Consider the following 10,815-nt stretch of genomic DNA (forward strand, 5'->3'; position numbering starts at 1 on the left):
ACCGACATCACATGTACTCAGGAAACGACCAATCACGGCTTGGCATGCGAACGTCACATGAGCCGTGATCGGTTGTTATCTGACCCTCCAGCAAGCACGTGTGATCTCATTTCCAGTCGACAGCAAGTGGCAAAATGTGTATTTAAAGGTGTCGATTGTACATGAAAAATAGTGACCTGATCAAGTTCATTAGTGACAAAATAGTCACTTGTTACTGCACAAAATGGCCAATTAAGTATCACATAAACCTTTCGGGGACAGCGGTTACTACAGTGGACAGCTTATCAGGTTACAGGTTATCATTATTTGTGCATGAAAGGGTTCAAATAGTGTCTCCCTTTCTCGCTTTAGCTAACGACGCTCCCATCACCGGAGAGATTCATATCTGGGTGAAAGAATGCAAGAGCCTGCCCTTAATCAGAGCCACCATCGACCCTTACGTGAAATGGTACGCACTGCACAAGTTGGAAATCATTAGCGCTGATGTCCAAATGTATTGACTCCTTTCTGGTGCCGTTTCCAGCTTTGTGCTGCCCGACACTAGCCGCAAGAGTCGTCAGAAGACGCGTGTGCTGAGGAGGACGGCGGATCCCGTGTTCAACCACACCATGGTATACGACGGCATCAGAGAAATGGACCTCGCCGAGGCCTGTGTGGAACTCAGCGTCTGGGACCGGGACAAGCTGGCCAGCAGCCTGCTGGGCGGACTCAGGCTCGGAGCTGGCACGGGTACTGCAGTTGAACACAATCGAGTACTTAGAGGCGAGGTTATTTTGATGAACAAAAACTACCAACGTAACTTAAACTAAAATTGTAAAAACTATTTTGTGAACGAAATAAAACTAAAATTAAAAACGCTTGTCAAAAAAAACGAACACTAACTGAAACTACATTTTGCTATTTACCATGCTGACAAAATGGCGTCAGATTTCCGGGGTTTTCACTTCAGGAAAACGATTACTTTGTTGAATGTACGAAATACCAAATATTTTTTTCATGCTTTTTTAAAAATTTATTTTGTTTAATTACTTGTGACATAAAAAATATTTCATTTAAGATTTTCTAAATTTACTTTAGGGCGGCCCAGTGGTTAGCACATAGACCTCACAGTGCAGAGGTCGTAGGTTTGATCCCGGCGCCGGCCGTGGTTAGCACCTAGACCTCACAGTGCAGAGGTCGTAGGTTTGATCCCGGCGCCGGCCTTCCTGTGTGGACTTTGCATGTTCTCCCCGGGCCTGCATGGGTTTTCTCCGGGTACCCGGTTTCCTCCCACATTCCAAAAACACGCATGGCAGGCTGATTGAACACTCTAAATTGTCCCCAGGTGTGTGTGTGTGAGGGGGTATGGTTGTTCATCTCTGTGTGCCCTGCGATTGGCTGGCAACCGGTTCAAGGTGTCTCCCGCCTACTGCCCGAAGATGGCTGGGATAGGCTCCAGCACCCTCCACAACCATTGTGAGGATAAAATGGATGGATGGATTGACCTTTAACCATGCATTTGGAAGTCCATGTTTTTAACCCCCTGGGACAAACACACGCAAGACAGTCAAGGGCGTGTTTCCATCGGTCGTCGGTGAAATGGGCGTCCGTTAGTGACGGACTAAAAGCTCTGTTGGCACACCCACAGACGAAAATCCACCTCCATGCTTCGTCCGACATTTTTTTTGGGAAGTCTGTCCTCATTCGTCAGAAAAACGGGCATCCGTCAGTGACGGATTGATGGAATGCCCACATCTGGAAGTTATTTGTATTCTTCATGTTGTTATTTGTTGTTACCCTGTCACAGTAGTAATAATGGCGGTAGTAGTACTTATACTAGTCGTAGTTTGTGGTTAGTATTGTCTTTCGTGACCACCTCCAGTATGTATTGTGAAGAATGGAAACAACAGATCTTTTAACTGTACTGAATCATGAAATTCATCTTACTATAAAGATTCAATCTCTCTTCAGGAAGGAGTTACGGCTCGGCGGTGGACTGGATGGACTCCACTCCTGAGGAGGTGGCGCTGTGGGCGCGCATGGCGGCGTCACCCAATGAATGGGCAGAGGCCGTGTTGCCGTTGCGTATGATGAGCTCGGCCAAAACGGCCTTCAGATAAGTTGACGTCGACATTTTCCTTGCAATACAGCTTTCAAAAGTAACATTTGTTAATCCTTCAACCAAAAGCCATCACGACTTCTTGATCGATCATTTTTCAACGAGCCAAAGATGAACAAACGAGAACCAGGGAGCTTAAAAAAAATGTCAAACACAACTCCCTCATTTTAATGTGTTAAAGTCATTCACTCCCAACAAGAGGCCCATTTGTCGAACACGTGTTAAATCGTTGAATGAATGTGTCATTGTCGCCTGTGTATTACTGCAACTTTCACCTTGGACACGCACTGATGCAACTCTTGCATGAAAGCATTCTTTCAACTGCGTGGCCGTAGCCCGGGATGAAGTCCCACTTTTTGTGTATGCAAATGGCTAACCAGTTGTGCAAAGCGGCAAACAAATACGGTTCACATTGTAAATGTTGTAGTAACCGCGACTCTGGATGGATGTCTTCTGCTTTCATGACACAGCAGAGCAAAGACTCCTGAAGCTTCTTTCAGCTACAAGTACAGAGACATAAACCAAACTGGAAAACCATGATTTTCTGGCCTAACACTGTTCATTATTTTAAGGGATTTAAAATAAATAAATAAACAGACGAAGAAACAAGAAAAACTTTGCTTGTAAAAATCAGCACAAGATAGAATAAACCATAAAAAGTGTATGTTACTGAAAACTGTTTTTTGGAAAACAACCCAAACTTGTACAGTTCATATAAATAATTTGGGAGCGGGGGGGGTTTTAAAAGTTGTATGTTACTTGGAATTATTTATTTTAGAAAATAACCAAACGTTGTTTGTCTCATAGAATCATTTATTCAAAGTTGCAAGTCAACAAACAAAGGTTTTACATTAAATTACGTTGAAAAACTGAACTAAAGTTCAACACTACTTAGATTTGGTAAAAATAAATAAATTGTACGTGACGTTTTTTTTTTTAAGTTGTACTTCACTAAGAGTAGTTCATTTATTTTTCAAAGGAACAAAACCTATGTTAGAATAATTTACAGGAAAAAAACAAAAGTGGGATATTACTTTAATTTGAAGATTGAACACAAGTTGTACATGAGAATAATTTCCCCAATTTTTTTTAAAAAATATAACAAATTTTTTGGCAAAAGCTTGATCGAATATTTTTGTAAAAATAATTAACGAATATAATCCTAAAGTTTCAAACCTTTGTACTTTTACCCCTCTGGAGCTTGGTTAACATTTTCCCTGGCTATAGCCCTGTTTACAAGCTATCCAACTTCTGTAGCTCATTGTAACATGACTACACATTACTGTATCGCTTTAATATATTGATGGATGTATTGGTTACTGTGAAGCATGTACTGTATATAATACAATACATCTATATTGATATGGCGATTTTACAACAGCTGTAGCTGGAACAGAAATTCAGAACCTTTTGCAATTTACTAAAAATACTCGACACTCTTGGCATTTCTTCAAAACACTTTTTACAATCGCAGTATTTTCACTTCAATGGCTGAATTTTGACTGCATGCATGTAATGAACTGTTTCCACATGAATAAAACTTCAAGTGACTTTAATTTCTACATATATATTAGTGATTCTGTACTGTCATCACTTCCTATATGATACCAACAATATTTTTGTTGATGTTCACACTAAACTACAGAGACGGACAACACATTTCTTCAATTTGCGTCTGTTAAAGTTTGCATTTACAAATAAGGTGCATTTGAATAACGTGTCCTAGGGAAAAAAAATAAGCTAAACATGGTCAATATTCAGAAAAAAGAATTTAGAATCTAAAATGGGACAAGATGACGATATTAATGATGACCGCCACCACAAGGTCACTGTAGGGTCTCCTGGATACACCTGAGGAATGAAAAAATATACACATCCATTAGAATCATCCATACATCCATTTTCTAATCCGCTTATCCTCACGAGGGTCGCGGATGTACTGGAGCGTTATCCCAGCTGTCTTCGGGCAGTCGGCGGCACACACTCTGAACTGGTTGCCAGCCAATCACAGGGCACACAGAGACGAACAACCATCCGCGCTCACACACACACCTGGGGACAATTTAGAGTGTTCAATCAGCCTACCATGCATGTTTTTGGAATGTGGGAGGAAACTGGAGTACCCAGAGAAAACCCACTCAGGCCCGGGGAGAACATGCAAACTCCACACAGGAAGGCCGGTGCCAGAATCGAACCCTGCATCTTTGCACTGTGAGGCGGACGTGCTAAGCAGTTGTCCACTATACTTACTATGTAAGGGCCAAATATGGAAAATACGCAAGGAATTTAGTTTCCCAGTTTCAACCCGTCCAGAGGAACGTAAACAGTGACCAAGAGAGGGAGACAGAACGAAAAGCCGACATTTTAGATGTGCAAGGAAAAGAATAGGGAACAAATTCAGTTACTTATGACTTCATACCAATGGCTTTTTTTTTCTAAATAAAGACACATACATTCTTACCATAAGAAGCTGTGTTAGTTTGAAAATCTGAAAAGAAAAACCAAAAAAGACATGAAATCAAACACAATGTGTGCATGACTGAACTGAATTCCCTTTTAGTTTGATTCATTTCCGAGGGTGAATAAAAAGACGTTCTATTCCAGTCGCCATTTGTGGCCAACTTCACTTTTTTTTTTTTTTTTTTTTTAAATTAGCCTGCCGCACATTCCCTGACAGTATTCCCTCACTATTTAATTTACTTGACTGCTGTCACATGCATAATAATAATTTAGCACTTGATCACCAATCATGGCAAGCTGGAATTTAGACTTTTTTTTAAAAATATGTTTACCCGCTTAGCAATATGTTGACCATCGAAAGGTGAAGTGAGGCCTTCCATCCATTTTTCTGTCTGTGATTCTCAGTGGAAAAAGTTTGGTCATCCTTGGTTTATATGGAGTGTGTGTGTGTGTGTGTGTGTGTGTGTGTGTGTGTGTGTGTGTGTGTGTGTGTGTGTGTGTGTGTGTGTGTGTGTGTGTGTGTGTGTGGCGGGGGGGTGGGGTGTCAAAATACATATTTTAATACACACCTCTGCTCTTTTTGGCCACCATAATGGGCGGCGAGGTAACTGTCGCGTTAGCCAACACGTCCTCAACCTCTCTTCTTCTTCTGCGGCCAACTGAACAGACCTGTTCAAACCAAACGGAACAAATAAATGTTGCTTTTTTTCCTCCAGGGATTCCCAATTCTGATTTTCAACGTTACGTCCAAGCCTTTGTAGGAACGCCCCCTGCGCTATGACGGACGGCAAAATAACTACTGTATTTGCACCTGTTGAAACCCGTTGCACCTCCTGTAAAGCGTTTCGTCCTGTATCTATTTATAGAAGCGATGATCTTCTAAAATGGACATAGCCTGCTGTGCGGTCGGAAGTACTCGCGGTGTAAACCAAACTTGGCATTTCGACACATACTTGCTGATTAAGATAAAAGACGGATAGCAGCAACCAACCAAAAGGACTGGCAGCCCTCAAAGTATTCGAGAATTTGCAGCGATCATGGTTTTTTACGGGATTAGTAGATCATTGTTCATATGTTTTACTCATAATCATGAAATTACTGCATGTGGCTGGGTGCAAATGTGGCAGGACGGAATGTGTAAAAATCAAATATAAGCAGGTTTACCTTCGCCATGACAAGTAGCACGATATTTTAGTTTGTCTACTTTGAGTTGGACTACCATTTTCATTTTGGGTCAAAAGGAAACATTTTTATTGTAACTTCAAAGAAAATAAATTCTTCATCATTAATACTAATTGGCCCATCCGTATGTTAGCTAGCAGGCTAAATTCCTCGTTCAAGGAGAATGACGTACGACAGGACTGAAATTGGAAAATTCCTCAAACAAAAGTATAAAAATAATAATAATAATAATCATGTAGTGCCATATGTTTGCTATTTTGTCGGACCATGTTAGCTCGAAGGCTACCTACTGATTAATGGAGAATAAGCTTTCAGCACTCTATCACTTGCATTCGGGAGGAAATGGAACAGCTCCATTGTCACGGAAGAGAAAATCAATGCGCATTACAAAAGTGAAAGGAACATGTACCGCACGCCATGTGTGTCTGCTCATTTGTCGATATGTTACCTAACAGGCCTTGGGGAGAAGTTACATTATGAGGCTCACCGGTTTTAGAGCCTCACAGGCGGACACTTCACACAGCCTCGTGACACAGTGTAGGTAGAACGTGGACACGGTTCGATTCTTGTGCTCCACGAATCGAAAGGCTTCAAAGGAAAAGTGCGCCACCTGGGATTCGCCATTAAGGATGACCTCGGTCTGGTCGTCACGTGTACAGCTGGGGAGGATGAAGCGGGTGTGGGTGTGAACGGCGAGATCTTAATGCGTACCACTCTTTAAGTGCAAAGCCATTGTCTGCTCACCCGATAAAAAGGTCGTAGAAGGAATCGAAAGCTGGGTAGGGGCTTGTGGTGGCGTAGCATCGATCCAGCAGCACGTTGAATCTGTCAAACAGATCAGAGAGCAGTTGTCTTTTCAGTTGTCTTTCGTGACGACATGAAAGCTTTGAGAAGATGACAGGCACCTGTCTGTTAAATTGGTGGCTCGGACGGCGACGTAGATTTTGGTCTTCAGTTGGAGTCCCGTTGTTGGCATGGTAAGAGCGTTTTGGAATTGATCGTCCTGACCAATCAGAAAAAGATCCAGTTATAGTCAAAAAGTACCAAAGGTTAAAATATGACAGCAAGAATGGATCAGGGTTGATGAGTGCAAGGGAGAGAGAAGTGACAGGGAAAAACTGATTGTGAGTTTCACACGCAGATTGGACAATCATGGTCAGTGCTGAACCCGGAAGCTTCCGGAATGCCTTTCATACGCAAAGTGTTTGGGCTTCATTCTCTTCTCTACTCCACATTCAAAAGGAACTCGTTGGGTTGGCACTATTTCAAATGATTCCCTGCCAAGTTGTTTGACGGGGCGGAGACTTTTGGCAGACTAAAGCTGAGCTCACACCTCACAATTTTCACAGTCTCGGGCTGAAAAGCAAAAGTCTTAAGGACGTGTCAGAGTTTGACATATTCTCCATCGTTGAATGTAAGGTGGTAATCTCAGCTGTTTTCGACGTCTCGTTTTTTTCCCCAGTCTTGGGTTTACGACGACATCAAACATGTCTGATATCATCACATGAAACAACCAACAACCAAATAGATGAGCTCAAACAAAACCAGAAACTTTGCAACCAATCCGAGAGCAACGTGGACGAAGGGGGAAACGCTATCAAAAGCCTTTTTCGTTGCAGCCAAAAGCTTTTCCTCCATTTTGCAGGTTTTCAGTATCTCCCTGGTGAACAAGGAAGTCCCCTCGGTCTGTGTTTCAAATTGGTCTCATTAGTATGCTGAGCTCTTCTCGTGGAGCACTTCTTACCTTTGTCAAATTGTTAACGGGATTATCGTGAGTTTCATGTCTTATCTTATTGTAAATGTACCCTGCACTCGACTGGGCACCAGTCGGCAGTGTTCCGTGACTTCTCGTGCCCAAAGTCAACTCAAATAGGCTCCAGTTACTCGTAACCATACTGAGTTCGAGCGCTACGGAAAATGGATGGACGGCAATTTGATCGTATGACTTTCCCCATCAGGCTCCAGCCCGCCCCACAACCTGATCACGGTCACGAGCGTATCAAATGGATGAGTCAGCTGTAAAATCCAGATCCGCTCTTACTTCATATAACTCCAAGCTCAACGTGCTGATGAAGCTGCCGTTGTTGTCTTTAATGGCCACATTCACACCAGCTCTGTATATAATTAAAAAAAAACAAAAAAAAACAAAAGAGAGAGGGGGTTTGTGACTTAAAGACCCACAAAAGCGGCACGGTGCCACGACGTGTCCCCACTCACACGCCCAGCTCAGTGTTGTTGATGATATATTGCATAGGGTAGAGGCAGGAGAACATGTAGATGAGCTGCGGCCTGTAGGTGATCATGCTGGCCGACGGGTCGATGGAGTTGACGGTGCCGGAGATGTTGACATATTGGACGTTGGAGAAGTCGGCGAATGCTCCGGTGCCCACTTGATTGATAATCTTCAGAGAAAGGCTTCAGTCAGATCATTGAGCTCGCAAAGTGAACTACGCGACAACCTACATTAAAGTCATTCCCGCACGACGACGTGGTGCTTTCGTTGATGGGGAAGCTGAATTTCAAGACGGGCGGGTCGACGGTGAAGTCTGCCTCGCCGAAACATTCGGCGTTGTTCAACTCGTTATTGAGCACCATGAGCGACTCGTTGTAGAGAGCTTGGTACACGGGGCAAAGGAAGACGCTCAGGTCCATGTGCTCAGTGCCGCAGTACACCATGATGTCAGAGTTTTCTGAAACAAACGCATGTAAGGCTTGAACCTCCTCACCGCACAAAAGAAAATGTGAACAAAGTATACATCCGTGTAAACATACGGTACCTGGTGGTCTGTTTGTGTCACTCGTAACGCACTCAGCTGGTATCTGACCCCGGGCACCTAAGAGACTAAGTTGGCACACAAGCAGCGCCAGCCACATTTTTCTGGACACACGAGACATTACAGCGACAGATGTGAAAAACATCCAGTGGAGTGCAAACCTCAGTACACACCTGCTGGGAAAAAGTCATCATTTATAAGAAAAAGTACATTTAGTCGGGGGGCGGGGCTAATATTATGAGAAAAACATTCTAACAGGAATTATAGGAGATAAAAGATGCATTCTATGAGAAAACGTTTGCGGTTAATAATAATTTGTATTTTTATGAGACCTCTTAAAACATAAATTTTAAAAATGAACAGAAATTGAATTCTATGAGAGGAAACAAAGCCTTAATTTTTTTTCAAGAATAAACTTTTACGAATCTCAAGTTTGACTATTTGTGTAAGGCACATTAGAATGAAGTGAACAAAGTCGCCAGTGCAAAATCAGCATTGAAATCTTACAAGTTGTAATTTCACAAGAACAATGTCATGAGAATTTAATTTTTTTCTTCCAAATATTAAGACTTCTTGTGATATGACTATTTTCCATAAATTATTGTAATTTTATGTTGGTAAATAATTTCATGATGACTAATACTACCAATAATAATAAAGAAAATCATGATCCGTTCTCACCTGTAAATCATTTTGTGTCTTCCAGTCGTCACGCAAATGACTCCATTTATAAAGTCATTCAAAGGGGGCGTGTGAGCGGAATGCACCGAACAATAGTGCAACATGAGCCCTGACTTCCACAGCATAAATGCATTTTATTTTTGTTTTTCAATTTCTAAATTTAACCTTTTCTTTCTGGTCAAGGGTGAGAAAGACACTGTAAATATACCAGCACTTTTATACCAGAACACCAGTTATACTGCAGGTATTCAACATTTATTTATAAATGGTGTAATTTCAATAACAATCAAAAAGGTGAATGTCTTTCATGATTGTCCAAAATGCATCCTGTATTTGATTGTTTATAAGGTGCTATATGTTTAGAATACTTTTTTCCCAACCTTTAATAAGCCAAGGTGCATGTTTGATGTGAGCAAAATCTTACAGGATGCCACCAAGCAAAAAGAGAGGAGAAGCGGCAGTAAAACAGGCCAAAATCCAGATGGAAGTCACAGCAAAAGAAAAAAAAATTGCTTATCATTTGTGGTTCAACCAATTTAATTTTAAAAAATCAGTTATGATATCACTATTTCCAAAGTTTGAAGCTTGAAAATTGAGAAAAAGGCATACTGTAAATGTTGCTTTGGCTCTCAAAGGATTAAGTTGAGGTATAAACATTTCTGCAGAGGGTGCCGTTCTGATTTCCATAGCGAGGGCACTCCAGAGTACTGTAGCCCGAACCGAGAATGCTCTAGAACATGCTTGGTCTTTTTTTTTTTTTTTTTCCCAAGCTCTCAGAGTCACCAAAATGTTACTGGCGTAAGGCTTGCTATGTAGTCATTGGTAATTGGATCATTTCTTGTAGGACGTCTCATGATCTCTCTGGATACAGCAACGTGCCACGGCACAGCGATTTTTGGGAAATGGCTATTCTTCTCTTGTGAGAATGCCTGGGGAAAGGTATGGGCAGTGCAAGCGTTGCATAGCAAAACAACAGCCGCAAACAAAGCGATGTGAGAACACCATATCCTCACAACTCTTTTGATGTGATAAAAATGGCGCTTGGCACTTCTCAAGAGTTTCGTAACCGACACTCTTGTTGCTGCCTCAGGGCTATGCTGATAACTGTAAAGAGGGGAAAGAAAAAAAAAAGAGCAAAATAGAGAATGTTGTGGCTGTTATGAAAGGCCACACCCATGTGGGAGAGATCCTGTTTTTGGTCTTTGCATCAAGGGCCGTCTAGCTTTACTGCTCCCCTGCGACTGTTGCCACAATACGCCACTGTGTGAAGAAGGGAAGGACGTCTTACAATACATGAGACGGCTCACCTTGCAAATGCCATTTTTAATGACTTTTGTCGTCCATTATCTTGGAGCCATGCCTTTGGCGTAAATACGTGACCAAATGTCCCAGAGCAGTAAATCTTGTACCCCTGGGGAACTACGGCTTGCATGTATACATTGAAGGCAATTGAGCAAAAGCACATTTTGTCAAAGTAGCATCCAGTAAAAAGAACTCAGAATAGCAACTGTGACCTCGTTTTACATGAAGACAAAAGTGTTGGACGACGCCCTGTTTAGGTGCCACGTGGTACCTGGACCACTTGGGAACAAGTCATCTGTTATTTCGAATGATTCCGGG

The 10,815-nt window shown here is 42.1% G+C and overlaps 2 protein-coding genes across 2 annotated transcripts in view; one reads left to right on the forward strand and one right to left on the reverse strand.

The window, feature by feature from the left end:
• The window catches only part of LOC109518418 (synaptotagmin-like protein 2), a 10,256-nt gene extending 6,602 nt beyond the window's left edge, over positions 1–3,654 (forward strand). The window contains exons 2-4 of the mRNA XM_019874234.1: positions 320–448; positions 524–729; positions 1,951–3,654. Of these exons, the coding sequence (XP_019729793.1) occupies positions 320–448; positions 524–729; positions 1,951–2,099 (484 nt within the window). The 3' untranslated portion in view covers positions 2,100–3,654. The remainder of the gene's footprint in view (positions 1–319; positions 449–523; positions 730–1,950) is intronic.
• Positions 3,241–8,815, reverse strand: LOC109518407 (zona pellucida-like domain-containing protein 1). The gene is made up of 10 exons (XM_019874220.1): positions 8,518–8,815; positions 8,204–8,430; positions 7,958–8,142; positions 7,782–7,854; positions 6,646–6,743; positions 6,485–6,565; positions 6,228–6,399; positions 5,128–5,227; positions 4,560–4,586; positions 3,241–3,949 (listed from the first exon to the last, which is right to left on the reverse strand). The coding sequence occupies exons 1-10, from the start codon at positions 8,657–8,659 to the stop codon at positions 3,870–3,872; spliced, it is 1,185 nt and encodes a 394-aa protein (XP_019729779.1). The 5' UTR covers positions 8,660–8,815; the 3' UTR covers positions 3,241–3,869.
• Between the last annotated feature and the right edge of the window lie 2,000 nt (positions 8,816–10,815).

Source organism: Hippocampus comes, unplaced genomic scaffold (assembly GCF_001891065.2).
Source record: "Hippocampus comes isolate QL1 unplaced genomic scaffold, H_comes_QL1_v1.1 scaffold125, whole genome shotgun sequence".
Taxonomy (NCBI): Eukaryota; Metazoa; Chordata; class Actinopteri; order Syngnathiformes; family Syngnathidae; genus Hippocampus; species Hippocampus comes.

Bases quoted from the DNA above. Each gene is read 5' to 3' on its own strand.
- LOC109518407 (XM_019874220.1), bottom strand. From the start codon at position 8,659: ATGTTTTTCACATCTGTCGCTGTAATGTCTCGTGTGTCCAGAAAAATG. The intron at 8,143-8,203 runs GTAGGTTGTCGC...CTTTCTCTGAAG, and splicing joins CGTGCGGGAATGACTTTAAT to ATTATCAATCAAGTGGGCAC. The intron at 3,950-4,559 runs GTAAGAATGTAT...TTCATTCCTCAG, and splicing joins AACTAACACAGCTTCTTATG to GTGTATCCAGGAGACCCTAC.